The 17,568-nt window shown below is 42.4% G+C and overlaps 1 protein-coding gene across 2 annotated transcripts in view; it reads right to left on the bottom strand.

Moving 5' to 3' along the window:
- Positions 1-1,420: 1,420 nt before the first annotated feature.
- The window catches only part of STEAP1 (STEAP family member 1), a 134,602-nt gene continuing 118,454 nt past the window's right edge, over positions 1,421-17,568 (bottom strand). For both annotated transcript variants that reach the window (XM_069648359.1, XM_069648361.1), the window contains exon 5: positions 1,421-1,788. In XM_069648359.1, the coding sequence (XP_069504460.1) occupies positions 1,531-1,788 (258 nt within the window). In that variant the 3' untranslated portion in view covers positions 1,421-1,530. The remainder of the gene's footprint in view (positions 1,789-17,568) is intronic.

Here is a 17,568-nt window from a genome sequence, read left to right as displayed (position 1 = left end):
TTAAGGCCGACTGGGCGCAAACAGTTGCAGATTTGCAGGCACACCCTGTAGTTAGTCAACTTGCCCTGGACCATTAAAAGCTGGGATGTTTGGCTTGCTATTTGTCTATATATGCCAGCCGAGAGGCTCGCTCTACTTTCTTGAGAGTGAGCTTAAATCTCATAAAAACTTGAGACCCTTCTGAGATATGGGTTGGCTGCGGAGGCAGAGTCCTTCTGTAGGTTTTGTAAAAACCCCATGCTTAAAGAAACACTTCGACATCTACTGCTGGGATGCCCAGCACTGCTACAAGCACGGATCAAATACCTGCATACATTTACAGGAACATGGTCCGGTCCGAGAGGGCTGATCTACATTGGCATGACTGCCTGTCGGAGAATCTTACTTCAACCGTCAATGCAGTGGTGGCATTCCTGGGTTCTTTAGGACTCAAGGGGGAGACACATGTAAAATAGCTGCCACTTTAGTATTCGTTATGACCTCTCTGTTTTTTCTGAGCCTCTTGTTTGGAGCATGGAAAATGTTTCCTTTTCTTTTATGTGTTCACTTGTTCTTTTTTAAATGACTGCTGATTGAATTATATGTACCTTTTTGAAAATGTTAAAAGGTTAACTTGATTAACCAATAAAAACTTTTTTTTTAAACTCTATTTAAAAAAGTAGAGGCGCACCGCTCACTTCGACCACTGCTTACAAACAACTGAATGTACAATCATCCACATTGTGCTTATGATTTTTACAAACGTTATTAGATTTTATACATTAAACATTGTGCTTTTAAAAGTAACAGAAACGTTTCTGTTTCTGACTTTGGTGTTTCCTTTTCAAAGTACAAAGTCCAATTCCTTGGTTACAATGGTATTTGGTTATTAACATTTAACAATCACACTTGATCTGCCTTAATTTGCCAACACGTCTTCCACTTGATAGGTCTGGGCATGGATTTGTTTGCCTATTGTGAGCTTCTTCAGTGTATGCTCTAAATTCATTCATTTTGTTTCCATCTAATATATTTCCTTTGAAGTAATTGTTTTTTGTCTCAAATGTTTTACGCTCCTAAACAATAATTGTATTAACTTTTTTGTTGTGGTACGTACTTAGTAATTTGAGAGGAAGCAAATTAGATGGAAACAACTTGGATGAATTTAGGGCATGCCCTCAAGAAGCTAACAATAGGCCAACAAATCTATGTTCAGACCTACCAAGTGAAAGACGTGTTGGCAAAATAAGGCATATCTAGTGTGATTATTAAATGTTAATAACCCGATACAATTTTGGTTTGTTAAAATCATAAAGGCAATGTGGGTGATTTTTCATTCCATTGTGTCAGGACAAACCCGATTGCAGCTCTCAGAACCCATTCTATGACCGTTATGCAATACAACGAATAATTAGGCAACAAAAATAACACTAGCGGAACATGGATTCTGAGGGTACCTTTACTTAACATGAAACATACTCTCAAACAGATCAGAAGATAACATGTTAATTGATTTCTGTGACACTTAAAGGTCAACATGTGCAAAATATTTCATACATTAAAAGTGATCTGGCGGTTTTTTGCCTCGGTGTTGGCCTCCCATCCAGCTCGGATCTTCAGAATTTTCTTGTTCAGACATGGGCACAGAAAGAGAGTCTTGCAAAGTAGAACTAGAATGGGGAGGACAACAGCCAACATGAAGGTCGGAGGGGTGTACCAGATAAGTTGATTCACATCCACCCATTTATTCCAGGCAAACACCAGGGCATGGGCGGTGCAGAGCAGCAGTGCAGAATATCCCATTTTGGTCTGAAAGAGAAATGATGGACTTGTGAGTGTCTTTCAGTGTTTTTCTTCGTCTCGGTGCTCTGCCGAATGGCATCTGCACTTATGGGTGACTTCTTTGTGGCACAGTGAAACCAATATGAGCATTCTGAACGTGCACTGGATAAAGCTTTTACATTTGCAAATTCACTGAAGGGTGCAATCCTCCCATTGTGGGATGCAGAGAAAAAGTATCTCACAGGAACACATGGGGGTTCTGGAGCTGCAACCTGGGACATTATTCTGCAGCAAATCTTGTAGGAGTCCATTGAAAAACGCATGCACAAAAGTGCAATGTCATTGCAGCAGTATCTGATATTGTTCATATGCGTTTATAGATATGGCTCAGCATTGTTATCAAATGCGAGGGCGCTGCTGCAACATGTCATGCTACTACCCAAAGTATATTTGATTGTTGCTTAAATAATAGAAATTGCTCTCAATAATGATATAATGGTACTCATATACAATATTCCAAAGTGCTGCAAATATTATAATTCTCAAAGCACTCACACATAACAGCTCAAGTACAACTTTGCACTGTCGACTATGCCAGAATTTATCACAATGTGTTCACCTCTTAGATTAAACACATTCATGGCGATATGCACATTGCCAAAGCTGCTTCAACACCTCATTCAATTGAATATAACCATGTCAGTTTCAACAGTGCCGGCCTGTGTTATGCCACTTAAGTACAACACCACGCAAGTTTTCACATTGACCCCAGAAAATAACCAAGCTTCTTTCTATATGGCCAGGAACGCTCCAATGCTGGCTTCAAAAGTGAAATGCGGGGTGGTAATGATATCTTCTACATTCACACAGAAAATGGCCATACTAGTTTCACAATGGCTTGACCTCAGAAATCTGTTATAGTAATTTTAACAGTGCCCGGCCAGTTCTAGCCTGTTAAGTAAATTTTTTTCAGTTATGAATTGCGTTTGTAAACCAAAATCACTCGCCCATAGGCATCTTGGCACTGTAGGATCCAGAAAAGCGGTTATCACATGGGGGTTGTAATATTCGTGAAATAGTAATGTCTGTACTTCCTTCTGAACATCCATCGATCGGGTATAGTTTGTAGGCTGGCTAGAAGTCAATTTCACCTCTTGGCTTCCAGGACACAGACCCGTCCACCCCCACTTAAACTTGCATACCCCGGAATAACCACTGGAACCAGCATGGGACCAGTTGTTATCTCAGATCTGTGGTGGGTCTATGGAGTTGGAGCCTAGTGCTTAGATGTGTAGTCACAGAATGTACATGACCTTATTTACAAAAGAAATGACCTCAAAATGTCACACGGTAACTGAAAAACAGGAGGTCCTAAACTCTGTAGCGAGGCTGCAATACTTTCTCAACTCCTCAGTGGTACTGTGGGTTTTTTATGGGTTCCTCAACACTTTTTTCTGACACCTCGTTCCCCAATGATGAACATTTTTTCCACTACTTGCAGTCTCTTGGACCAGCTGTCTCGGTCAAGTTGAGAGTGGTCAATGGCTTGTCACTGTCCTCTGTTGATACTCCAGTGCTTTCAAAGTCTGGGATCTCTTTCCATTCCAGTCTCTAGCGCCACTCCCCACCATATGGACTCCTCCTCCTGTCCTCCCTGCTGGGGTCTCCCCACCTCCTTGGCCATCCTTATGCCAACGCATAAACCTCATTGCTTTTGTCTTCTTTTTAGCTAAGGGGTTGCCATCCTTCTGCCCCTCAACTGTCAGAGCTTCCACGTTCTCCGCTTGCTTATTATGTTATTACTTCCTCCTTCTTCTTTAATTATTCCTCCTCCACTCATCTCATGTTTTAATCACATACTCTTCTTCTCATACCACCTCTTCATCTCTCTTCTCCCACCCTCACCTCCAGCCTTTCCTAAACACTGCTCTCGTTGGCCTGCAAATCTGTCTCACTGCTCACCACAATGTTCTCATATAACCCACCCAGGACAACTGGAGTTGGACATTTCTGCTCCCTCCACCACGTGAGTGGGGCTCCCAATGAGGGTCTCAATGTGAGGGTGGAGATAAGGTGAGGTCTATGATTGGCTATTCTCCCTGTACCCACCTCTGGATGTTTTGCATTGAAGTGGCTGAACTAAGTCTGTAATGTTATATCCACCATTTTGAATTTTAAGTGTTCGTCCCTGACCAATCCAGGGGCTGACTGTGCAGTACTGAGCTCTTCATTGCCATGTGTTTCATTGACTATGAATAAATTGAATAAGCTTGGTGACTCCTTTCTTTCACTGGGCAGTGTGAGGAGTCAGGAATGAAAGTTTGACATGGTTTTGGCTAAAGACTTTTATTGATAAATAAAAGGGGTTGGGAAAATGCCTCGCTATCCCTCCACTAGAGATGCTTCCCTACCTAAACTTAAAACTAAGGATCTGTCAGTGTCAGAATGTCTAAAACAAAACCGTCCCATGTCCAAAGTACTATTCTGCCCTTCACATTCTAAGGACATACATTTTAAAGTGAAAAGGATAATGTCTTTGGTCTTCAGCGTTTTAGAACTGTTCAAACGGTCAAAGCAATAAGTAACTCCAACAAAATGTCTGTCAAGGTTATTGCTCCTTACTCCAGATGGTGTCTCCCTTCCCCTGCATCCTTCTTAACATTATTTTAATGACAGTTCTGGTCTTTCCCTTTTTATCAATACCAAAAATCATACTGTTATCTTTGGCCTTTCAGTGGTCAGGATACCTAGTATACTCTCCTGCCAGGACTTCTCTGCTCTCTTATCTTTTGTTTAACACAATTAATTTCCTAGTCCTGATATCTTCTGGGGACTTCTTTATTCTTAGTTAACACAACTCTAGTGCTGGTATTTCTGTTAAGGCTTTCTTTAGCTCTGATATCCTTCTTGTAACTGCCTAGTATCCTTTTCGCCCGAGCCTTCTGTATTCACAACAAACTACTTTTTGGTTGCCTGGTGTGTCTTCTTGCCAGGGCTTCTTATATTCACACACTTGTAATTGCCTGGTATACTCTCCTGCAGACCTTCTTGTATTCACATACTTATAATTGCCTGGTATACTCTCCTGCCAGGGATTCTTGTATTCATGTGTTTTTGTTTGCACTTCCATATTGCCACATTAGTGTTTTGCTCACACCTCCGCTCTTGGTAATTCACCACCTTAGCCTTATTGTCTACTTTAGTTTGTCTATTATATATTACTTGTTACTGTTTCTTTTATGTATATTTTTTATATACGGACAAACTTTAAATGTTCCCTTATTTATCAGGTGCATTTTCACTTTCTCTCGTTCGGATTTAATAAATTTCTTTCTTTGTTTCTTCGTTCTGTTTTGTTCAATTACTCACATGCGGCTTGTTCACCAATATGCCCCGCTGTTCCCTTCGTCCCAGCATTGACTCACTGGCTCTTTGTACCATTCCATATTCTTCTTGCAGCCTGCCAACTCTAGTTTTTGGGTGATTTCTGCCTTGCGCAGCTTGGCTTTCTGCGTCACCGCTTCCCACAGTTCCAGCAAAGGTTATCTGCTTGCACAGATGTTTGGTAAGTGCCTCGCTACTTTCTTCTGCTGGCGTACACCCAGGAGCCCTGCACTGTATTCTAGCATTCCTGTCGCCTGAAGTCTTTCTTGCGCAGCTTTCCTCTTCTCAGCACCTGAGCTGGTTTGCTCCACTGTCTTTCTCTCCACCCTTCGGTCGCACAGAGGGGAGCAGCCCGCTACCACAATCAGTCTACCATGGTTTCTGGCTGTCCTGTTTTAAATGTTCTCAGCACAGTTGTGTGCTCCCAGCAACTACCGTGGTGCCTGCTCTGCATTCCTCCACTCCTCTTCCTTGTCGCAGTGTTAAGGCTTTTCTGGGCACAATAGTCCTTTTTAGCTAGTTTGCATGAAAGCATTGAAGGAATGTTTCTAATATGTTTTGAGGGCAAATCAGTGCTTTAAAGTTGGTCTGTAGATTGGAATGAGAGAGATTCAGCATTCTCCTTTGAGGGAATAGGGGAAGAATCTCAATAGGCCAATAGAGTGTTACAAATGGGAGATACATCCTGAAAGGGAAAAGTGGGATACCATGTCTCATTTGATGAAGCCATGGTATTTGCCTGGAGGTTGTCTCCTCCCATGTGGTACTCCCTCATGTAACTTCCGCTGGCCACATGGGAGGAGGTCACTGCCGGAAAAACAGTGATGACTCCATCAGATACATCACAGCAGGCAGGGCATTACAAATATTGTATTCCGGGCAGGAGAATGACTTGCTGCAGGAACGATGCCACAAACTTGAAACATGATATCATTCAGTTCCCACAAGCTGTTAGAGAAGGGTTCTTTGAGGGAGGTTCAAACAGCATCTAAACAATAATTACAAGCCTCAATGCTTCACCAAAGGCTACATCGCCACTTCTGAGAACCTGTGGCCAGAAAACAAATCAGAAAATAGCTGTGTGACAAATCTGTTGAAATGATGAACCTGATGAATTCAATGAATCCTTTAAAGCTCAAATATCCAGAATATTTTTGGAGACTTCTGGGAGTTTTGATTAATCTTCCTGTACTTGAATATAAGAAAGGAGGGTTATTGTTGGCCTCAATTACCATTTTTTAACTTGAGGATGTGATTGAGATTAATTGTTTAACTGATAAAGGAATAGACAACCCTGTCATGAATTAATCCCTATAGGATACAATCTCAATTTTCTGATATAATCCCTGCTTATCAAATCATTGAATATTTCATAGAACACAGTCATTTCTTTGTTTTCTTAGAGATTGAATGCTGACGTAAAATTGGAGCACCTGTATTAGTTGTAGGAAGTTTGGTGTTGGTTTCCTAATATAATAATTCACTAGCAGTTACTGAAAAGACTCTCAGCAGGCCAAATAAACATTTCTGTTGCACCCTCTCAATTTGTACTATCATATGGATCATTTAACCAAACACCTGCCACATATCAAGCACTTACCAAAGTAGGGCTTACAGCACTGCCACCATTTTTATTTAAGAACCAATGGAACATTGCAATAGACTGATTCACTAGTTTTTCCAAGTGTGGCTGCTAGGTTTTCATAAAACTGCCAAAAAATAACATTCTTGGGCTGTCGTAACTTTTTCATTGTCAAACCAAAAAGATGGTGAATATGTTATATTTCTTTGAAAACCATCACATAAGATTTTGATATATTGATTTCCATTTGTTTCAAACTCATAAATGACTCAGACCTATTGCCTGGCCAATGGAGTCATTGTCCTAATCACTATATCGTCTGCATATATGCCAAGCAAGTTGTAAGTTCAGATAACACAAAATGGGGCTCATCCTTTGAAGTGGTAAATAGATGGACCACTAGCCCATCCACATATAAATCTAAAAGGAATGGTGCCATCACACAACCTTGTTTAACTCCCTGGTTAATGGCAAAACACTCCGTCACCGCCCCATATTTAATGTGTTCTTTTGTTTTAGTGTATAGCTGCATAATACTCAGCACTTGTGCATCAATACCAAAATTATCCAAAGTAGTCTATAAATGTTCCCCCATTCAACAGGTCAAAAGCCATTGATAAGTCTGTGAATGTTAAGTAAAGACACTCTTTCTTGGCTCCATTGTACTTGACGATGAGTGACAGTGACAACATTGCTTTATAGTTCTGCTTTTCCTTCCAAAACCTAGTTGGCAATCTGATAAAATAGTATCCCTGAGACCCAATGCTGTAACCTATTAAGTAATACTTTGCTTAATATTTATATTGAGAAATCACTAAGTGAAATGGGTCAATAACACTTACAAATTTGCACAACAGTGCATAAGGGCCATGTAGGGGGCATGATGTGTGTTATTTAAACATTCTTAAATGAATTGGAAAGAAGAGATAATAGGAGACATGGTAAATAGCTATAGAAGCCACCAGAAACACGGTTAGGGCTTGTTGCTTTTGAAGCTTTTACTGCAGACACTGCTAGGTTCACCACTTTTAGAGTGATACTCTCTGCCAGTGACAATACGCTTCAGATCAGCCTGGGTTTATGACAGAATCCCAGAACAGGAAATAAACAACCCTTAAAACATGCAAACAATTCATCATTTTTTATATTATATAAAACTGCATCTTCCAAGGCCACAAGCATCCAAACTCTAAAATCTCCTAGAGGTTTATTGTTCCATGAATCTCATCCAACCATTCAAATTTTGTTCCCTGGTGACTTTGTTAATATTCATTTCACAGGACTTTCTTGCAAGTCTGTAGTCAAGCAAAGAAACCTTGGATATTTTAGTGTCCTTAGGAGAGCTGCTTTTCATTCACTGTACTCTTGATAAGAACAATGATGACACACTGTTTTCTGAACATGACGTTTTTCAAGAGACAAAGAATCTGCAATTATTTTATTACACATCACCAACTAACGTGCAGAATGTCACTACCTTCTTAGTGATTGGAGCCTTTCTTCTACACTAGGGGGAGCACTGTTGGCTTGCAACTGATTATGGGGAAGTGCATTTGTGGATGAAGCACGTAACACAGATTGATAATTACAGCAAGATTGCTGCCCTCTTATATCCTTGAACTGTAAGCTTTCAATGGTGAGACACATCTCCCTGTCAATGGGTTCCTTTTAAATTTTAGCACAACAAACCAATGTGGCCTGGTCACTCCATTTATCAATGCTCCCAAGTTTAGTTTAGCTGTTTTGAAAGTTCTTAGAGGATTCCAAGGATTCTTTCTTGACCCCATAAATAGGCCCATTGTGTTTTCTTAATGTAAAGACCCAAATGAGACTGTAGGGTACAATCCCCGATATCCGTTGGCAAAGACCACATTTTTTTTAAGTGCTAGATTCTTATAATCTACATGCAATCATTTTTTTTAAATAAATGAATAGTACCTGTACTAATGTCTCCCAACCTCCTCAAACCACCAGTTTCATCACCCCACCCACTACCACCACCTCCTGGAAAAAAGGTATTTGCTGCTCATGTGAGCAGCAGTCATTGTATTTAAACGTACGCGTTTGTTTCCATTTTTAATGCCCTTTGTCGCCACAGTTTGGCATATTTGTTACATTATCACTATCTCTGTTCCATGTGTCAGCAAGAAAAAATGGGTTATTCAGCTAGAAAATAAATCTATGTTTTTGAATTCTTTGTATCTTTCAAAATGAAGTCCTAGTAATTATGCTTTTTGGAGGTAGTGCATCATTAGCTGTTGAGATCTCAAGTAAGTCCCCTTGATGGGAGAATATGACAGTGCTTCCACTGATTGAAAACAGGGTGGGATCATCAGCCATTATCTGCTATAATTTAACTCACTTTTAGAAAACCCCACAATGCACTATTCTCCAATTACGCAAATCTCTCGAAACGTGGCTTTTTCTACAGAACCTGATCATGGACTAATACCAATGGATGCACAGAACACAAATCACAGTACTGCACTATTAAAGGTTTCCAGCTCAAATAATGGCTACACAAACCCTACTGAGCACTCTGCTACTCCTGAGCCAGGCCCATGCTTCAAACAATAAAATAAAATACAATTTAAAAAAAATGAATTGAAAAGTAATTTCAGGGATTACCCAAGTAACTGCCTCATCATAATTTGTATTCCATTTAAATGTATGTTAAATTTAACTTAGTCCATGTGTGCATTCATAACCCTCATCTATAATTAGAAATGGATATTACTAGTATAGCACCGTTGCTGATATTACAAATTACACTAAATGTTTCAGAATTATGATCACTGCGTATACAATTATTACAAATATTTGCTGACACACCCATGCAGCACTTAACTTGTATTTTTATCAATTGTATATTACATGCAGGCACATTTTCCAGAAAGCACATTAATGCTACTTTGATAAAGATCCAGATTAACATTCCGCCCTTAGGCCATCCACGAACCAAAGGGGTGACTGGAGTCAAATATACATAACTCTCTAAATGTAAGGGGTGTAGGGTCCAGGTTTCTTGCAACATAATAAGGCCCTTTCAAAAGCTCAATAAAATCTCGGCTATCCAATTCTGAGATTAGACAGAAAATATCCCAAGCTAAAATAATAAGATCTACATTATTCATGTCCTTATTACTTTCTGAAGCCTTTGACTTTACTTGCATCACAGGGGCCCTTGGGTTCGCACTCAGTGCTAGATGGGAAGATTCCCTGGATGTTGAAGGCAACAATCTCAGATTGTGTTATCTCTACCAAATGGTTCAATCGGTGCCGATACACATCATGAAGAAGATCTGTGAATGTCTCCAGTACCTTTAATCTGTTCCAGCACATCCTCTCGGGGAGTATATGTTGTTGCCATAGCTGACCATTTAAATGCTGTGTTTTTACATGAAAGATGCTTGATGGTTTTAAATGAGTACCTATGTTAGAAGACTAGTCACAGTTTTTTTATTTATTGGCTTGCATGTCAAGAAACACAGCTTAGCAAACCCACCTAACTCAACTAGCCCCCCTTCCAGGCCCGGTGTCTTGATCACCTGACTAAAGAAACTTTGAGAAAACCTGCCTCCTAGGCCTTCCCTGCCTTAACAAGAGAACAAGAACAATAGGCCCTGTCATGGATATGGAAGTCCATCATCCATTTACATACACAATTCCACTATGACATAGCCTGCAGCAATTGGGGATTCCTTTCCAGGAATGTCTTTCCACGTCAGTCTGGGGGGCACTGTAGGGCACTCATCCACTGCCCTTTAGACCATTTCCGTTTTCATATAGCAGTCTATTATCCGCAAAGGTTTAGAGCGGTGGCATCTTGTGCGCCAGTAACCCCAAGAAGGGACACCGCAGGACAAGTCCTTGCAATCACGCATGTGTAACCTTCCGGCATTGCCTTCAGCCAAAAGGGGAAAGGCTGGCCTTGTAAATGTCTACTAAAAAATGAAAAACTAGGAGTGGCAGGACATGATATCATACACAGTTGAAGTTCATAGGGGGAGTTCCCAGTCCCTTCTGCAAAGGAGAAACCCCCACCCTCATCATACTAAAGAACAAACACCCACTTCCACAGTGCCTATCCCATCGATGTCACGGGCATGCGAGGATGGAAGTAACCAAGTTGTACAACAGAACTGTTATTAGTGTACTTCCAGGTGGTTAACATTAGTAACCACTTTCTCAGAGTTGTGCTCTAAAAGGTAAGAATTACACAAACACAATCACAGCTCTTGGGTAAGGAAACAGCCCAAGAATTCCTGCGGGCTATAAGTAACTCTTTGCAGAATGACCATCATAGTTTTGTTGTTATTATCCAATGCCACACCCACTAGGGGTATTTTCCAAAGCTACTATACACAGTATACAGACAGGTGGCAGATTAAAAGCACTTCTTTTACCGACGTTTTTGGGCAATGGGTGTACCTTGCAGCATTATGTTACATTTACAAGAAGTGGCGCTCCGAAATGAGCTTCTTTTGAGGTGTATTCAATAGGATGATGATGATATAGAATTTGGAGGGCGCAACGTCCGCCCAGAGGCATCTTGCTGCTAATATCCATTGCATCGTTGTGGACTAGGTATTACTTTTGATCCATTTACCTTCACACCTCTGTAGATTCATTTGAGACAACATGTTAGTTACATTGTTTTGATTCCAAAAGAATTTAGATTGGTTGGGTTGAAAAACCATCCGGCGAGGTGACTTAGTTACACCTGTATAACTAAGTGGTACACCAGAGGCAGCACCTGCATTGCTGTGATAGAGCTCGAGTTTACTCAATTTCAACTGTTAAGAAGTAACCAGTGAAACCAGTAGATCTTGAGATCTTAAAATGACTTCCTCAGCTGGCAAACCGTCTCTCATGGTTTGCGATAGTAATGCATTTACTTCTTGAAATTGTGAGCACTGCTGCAATTCATGTTCCTCGTCCCCAAACTCTACCATCTTGTTCACAGATTGTTTTCTATTGTGCTTTCTATCTCGTCCCCAAACTCTACTATCTTGTTCACAGATTGTTTTCTATTGTGCTTTCTATCTCGTCCCCAAACTCTACTATCTTGTTCACAGATTGTTTTCTATTGTGCTTTCTATCTCGTCCCCAAACTCTACTATCTTGTTCACAGATTGTTTTCTATTGCGCTTTCTATCTCGTCCCCAAACTCTACTATCTCGTTCGCAGCTTGTTTTCTATTGTGCGTTCTATCTCTAGTAGTTACCTTTTGTCACAGCCCGTGTCTAAAAGACATTTTACTTTCACACTACTTACTTTACTTCCAACAGGGTGCCGCGTTCTACTTGGAGTGCTCTTAACAGGGTGCCTCGTGTTAAATCGTCATGTAAAGGAGCTAGGGTTCCGGCTTAATGTGCAGATATTTCATAATTAGAAGGAGCCATTGTTTTAGGACATTTAGGATTTACTACAAGACTTAAAGTAGGGACAACATCCAAATGACTTTCCTGACACCTGACCTACTTCAGGTTAGATGCACCTGCTGAGATTTGTCCATCAAGGTGAGCAGCAACTTTTTGAAAAATGAATCAAGTGTTCCCATGGACGCTAGTTACATGCCTTCTGCCATTCCTAAAGGGGGTCTCGTGCTTTCCTCTTCATTTTGCCCAAAGAAATAGGCTGTGCCTTAATTACACCAAAGTGCTTAAACGTAACATAGACCTAAAAAACGAATAGGTTAATAAAACCGTAATTACAAAGAAATACCCAAACATAATCCGTACAAATACATTAATAGCTGATTACGTTAATACAAAAACAAAACAACTTAATACTCATTGTTCCTTTAGGAGATCTGTATTGTGAGGCTGCCTTAGTCTGACTCCTCATCCGGGGTACCCAGAACTTTACTTTAGTTGTTTTTGGCTAAATTAAAAGTCAAATCAAATTAACAGTCAGGCACACTCTAAAAGCTCATCCAAAGCTGCCAACTGTCAAAATAATTAGCGTGCCCCCAGTCCCGAGTCTTTTTGCCTTTTGCTGCCACCATCACCAGCCAATTTAGTCAGCATCACGCTCTGAGATCTGCTCCCACCAGTCTCCCTGCTCTCCTGAAGCAGTCCTAACGCAGTCCAGATGTTGCTCGGACTGCCCTGCCCCCGGCTTCGCCCACATTGCACTTTTAACAACAGCAGCCACACTGTGAGCCTCTTCTAAGCCAAGTCAGTATGCTAATGGCCTGCCCAGACTGCCCCGCTCCCAGTTCCGCTGCGCTCATGCTGAGCTGTTCACAACAGCAGCTACGGTGCAGATTGATCCTCCGACACCGACATAGTGATCTATTTCAAAGAAATACTTTTATTAGCCAGTGCTACACAGCAGCAAAAACTGCTTTTTAACACAATAAAAACGAAAACAAGCAGTTTATTAACACACACTAAAAAAGACCATGTAAAATCACAGGTGAGCAAGTTAATTGCTGGCTACAGGGACAGAATTCTCCAACATGCGTGCCACCTTTTTACAGAAAATGGTAAAAACACAATGCAGGGTTCTTGACCCCCCAACATATATAACTCCCATATTGCTAGGGCAGAAAGTGAGGGCTCCAGGCCTGCTGCTGTCTGGGCACAGAGTCGGAGTGTGTCCAGTGTCGCACAATGGCCTAGCAGGGGTTTAGCAGATTCAACCTAAGCAGGGCCACAGAGTCAACGCGTGCGCATAGGTCTGGGGATCTATTCTATTTAATTTTTATAAAACGCTATATTGACCACATGCCTCAAAGCGCTGTATGGGATGTTAATCCAGGCACAGGTCACCTGCAAGTTTTTGACAGTGATTTTTTACCTTAAGGTAATTCCAAACCAAAGTATTGCCCACAAACTGGGCAACATAGTTCGGGGGCCATCCCGCGTAATAATATATTCAGTAAAGAAGCTACTATTCACCTTAGTGGGCAGAGATGCTACATGCCGGTCAAGTGGCATAGCGAGCTGGCTTTGACATCTGTGCAGAGCTTGCTAACGAATCCCGGCAGGGCCAAACTCAGCCTTTTCATCCTTCCGAGGTCGATTAATGAGCACCACACACTGTGGGTAATAATAAGCAGCGCTCAGATACCTGAGGGTTCGTAGCACTATATAAATGCTAAATTATTATTATAAATGCGAAATTATTATTATTATTATATTATTATTACTACTGCTAACGGTATCAAGCGTATACCACCAGGAAGCAAGTTCAGCCATCTGCTTGCCGTCGAGAGAATGCATTGAAAAGCACTAAGGCATATAAGCAACCTTGGGGCATATAAGCAACCTTTGACCGAGCATCTTTGATGATCATGCAGTTCAGGGAACCACCTTTGGTGTTAATTAGGCGCAACCATGTGCCTAAAAGGGAGAGCTGTAGTCTTGCCATAGAGGACAAGATACCGAGTTCCAGAAAGATGGATTCAACCGGAGTGCGCATGGGTAATCGAAACAGCCTCTTTAGAAGGAGGGATTCTAGTATAGCCACCCCTTCTCATTGCCGAGGTGCCATCCTGTGGCACCATACATGAGAATGGAGCTAACCTCAGTGATGTATAGCTGAGAGAAAATACCGACAGAGTAGCCGCCACAAGAGCGAGCCATTTTTCCCAGGGTACGGACCACCTGGGAGTGAATTCCAAGGTGTTGGTAAACATTTACCACCTGCAATGTAAGCCCTTCCAGGTGCCAAGGAACTGTGATCTTGTGGCGATCAGGAGGATGGAATATCATGATCTTGGTCTTTTTGATGTTAACCACAAGATCCAGGGAGTCTGAGTATCTCCTCAAAGCATCAAGGGAAGCTTGGAGACCCGCGGGAGTAAGATGAAACAGGATGATATTGTCTCCGTAGCCCAGGCATTGGAGGGGGGGTCCCCCGGTTTTGGAGGAATATAGGTGGAATTAGTCAAGGCCGGGCCCATGTCTGCTAAATACAAATAAACAGGCGGGGGGCGACAATACAGCCCTGCTTCAGACCGTGGACTGTCGGGAACTAGGTGGAAGTGGAACCAGACTGGTCCAGCCGGACCTTTAGTCTAGTTTCGGTCTGAAGTGAAATAATCATTGACAAGAGGCCAGGTGGAATGATCCATGATGAAAGCTTCAACCAAAGCTTGTTACTATTAACGGAATGAAAAGCTGCACTGAAGTCGATGAAGGCAGTGTAAACAGAACACTGCCAGGTAAGCCAAGCCTGTTGGATAATGGACTGCAGAGGGAGACAGTTGGTGGTCATGCTCCGGCCCCATTGGAAACCAGTCCGATTAAATGGAATGAGCTTGGACTCTGAAACCCAAGTCCAGAGATCAAAGAGGAGTCTGCAAGAGAATATTTTGGAGGAGGCGTCGAGCATCGCGAGAAGGGGGTAGTTTCCAGGCAAAGATCTATCACCCTTTTTCCAAATGAGGACAATGATGCTGTGTCTCCATGAGACGAGAGCAGTTGAGACTCTCCAATCCAATGGAAAATGCAGTTTAATGCAGAGCCCCAGCAGACAGGGTCTTTTTTAAGGATGTCACTGTAAATACCATGAGGGCCAGGAGCTTGCGATGTCTTACTGCTAACAATGATCCTAGTAATGACTGCAGGGCAATGGGTGTAAATCAATCTGCTCTGGGGACAACCACAGTCATTTGCGGTGGAGGTATCTCACTCCAACATTTCAGTCGCACGCTCGACCCATGCCGATTCCGTAGCACCCAACAAGACACGCTCCTGGTGGTCACCTGAGACCAGATTCCAGAATTGGTGCATGTCGTTTACGAGAGCGGCATTGACCAACCTGTACCATCGTGAGCCTTCCTGGGGGTACCAGTGCTGTTTAATCCATTTCCGATGGAAGTGTTTGGTCCTGTTCAAACGGAATGCTCAAACTTGTCAGTCCGGTTCAGTCCCCACTATATTGCGAAGTTCCTTGAGTAAATCCTTCTTCCTAGTTGCAATGATTCTATCATAGGAATGCTGACGGACAGTCAGCACAAGGGTGGGGTGCTGGTGGCTAGAGGCTTTTCTTCTGAAGATTGAGGTGAGTAGGGTCAGAATTACTTCCCAGAAGCCATGAATCACCTTAAGGGGGCAGACACTGGAGACACCCAAAACCTCGAAAGTTGAGCGATTGACAAAGGAGACCAAAGCGGCACATATAAGTGGAGAGGCTTTTTCCAATCTTTGCCCACTCCATGAGATAAGATTTAATGTGGAGTTAACCCTTAGTTCCCCAGTTGGTTTGAGAACCGAGGGAGGCTCAACCAAATTTAAGGATGTCACAAGAGAGGAATGATCACTCTCAAGACAAGGAGATACTACCATGTCAACCACCAGGCAGGGGTCATTAGTAATAAAGCCGTAGTACAAGATACTACTAGAATTATTACCAAATCGGGTACAATTCAGGGGGTTGTCTGCCCGGGTGGCACCACTGATCATAGAAAAGCCATTGGAGTACAATATATAGCCCATTCCAATCCCCTTTTGCAGGAGCAGACAAACGGGTCATTCTACACTGGACAAGAGGAAGGAGGTCCGAGGCAGAAGCCGGATTGAGAAGGCCTGGGATAAGAGAATTAAAGTATATGCAGATGATACAGCGCGGGCAGGTGCCATCAATCAGACTCTCAATTTCAGCCAAAACTTCAGCAAGGGGGAACCTGTATGGAGGATCCTACAGGTTAATAATTACAACTTCCCTGCAGCCCCCCGTCAAGAGGCAAGGTGAACCCAGACATTAGGATATTTGGGGAGCTGGTTGGTAATTCCACCATTTTGAGGAAGCTCTTGGTGCCCAAAAGCAGCCCACCCTTAGGGCATCCCTGAGACCCTGGGTAGCTAACTTGTTAATAAAGTACCACCCATCCACCACCACCAGCTTGGTCAGCCAAAACTCCTGGAGAGCCACAATAGTGTGCTGGGGCAAGTTGTCAAAGAGGCTACCTGCCTTAAAAAGGTGGCTGGAGCCACAGGTATTCCAGCTTTTATGAGTAGGTCTCAAAATGGGTTGGGTGGAGCAGTAAAAATGCAGTGGTATTGCTATTACCACTGCAATACCGCTCTTCCCAATCCTGTGTTTATGGACTCAAAATAAATGGGGGGCTATTGCGTTACTACAACTTTGGATCTGGCGCTAATAGCGCCGGACCAAGTTGCAGGAACGCTATTTGCGTTGGGCGGATTTACTGCTGGGATACAGCCTAACTCGTGATGAGGCCCTAAGACTGTAGGTGACACATAATGACCAATATTGGTGCAACTAAGGTGAGGATTTTACCAAGTTATATGATTTAGAATACAAAGTATTTGTAATTTTATTATTTATTAGTATTTTATTGTTTAAAGTGCAGACCTAGTTCGAGAGCAATGGAGCGCTGTACAAGATTTGGGTATGCAGCGTTTGGGCTGCCATCTTTTAACAGTAGCGTCTGTGCGTCCATTTGGATTAGTCCATGGTCAGGTGCTGTTGAAAAAGCCACATTTTGAGAAATTTACAAAATTGGAGAATTGTGGGGCATTCTGAGTTGATACTGGGATTGAGTTCCAGAGGTGGGTGTGTGACAAAAGAGGGACTGTTTGCAGGTCCTCTTGTTGCCAGCTAGTTCTGATTCGAGATGGTTGGTCGATTTGCTGCACAAGGAGCGTGTGCCACCAGCCACCAGGTATGCTGGTGTTCTACTTGTGACTGCTTTGCAGATGATGCATGCAGCCTTGAACAGTATCCTGTCCTGGAGAGGAAGCCAGTGTAGTTTGTGTGGGATGGGGGTGATTTAGTCAACTTTCTGCGCATCTGTAATAATACGTGCTGCAGCCAAGTGAGTGGCTGGGAGCCCTGTCAGGGATGCATTTCCCCCCCCCCAA

Source organism: Ambystoma mexicanum, chromosome 2q, assembly GCF_040938575.1.
Source record: "Ambystoma mexicanum isolate Mex_15411 chromosome 2q, UKY_AmexF1_1, whole genome shotgun sequence".
NCBI lineage: Eukaryota > Metazoa > Chordata > Amphibia > Caudata > Ambystomatidae > Ambystoma > Ambystoma mexicanum.
This window is presented reverse-complemented; position numbering and strand designations above follow the sequence as displayed.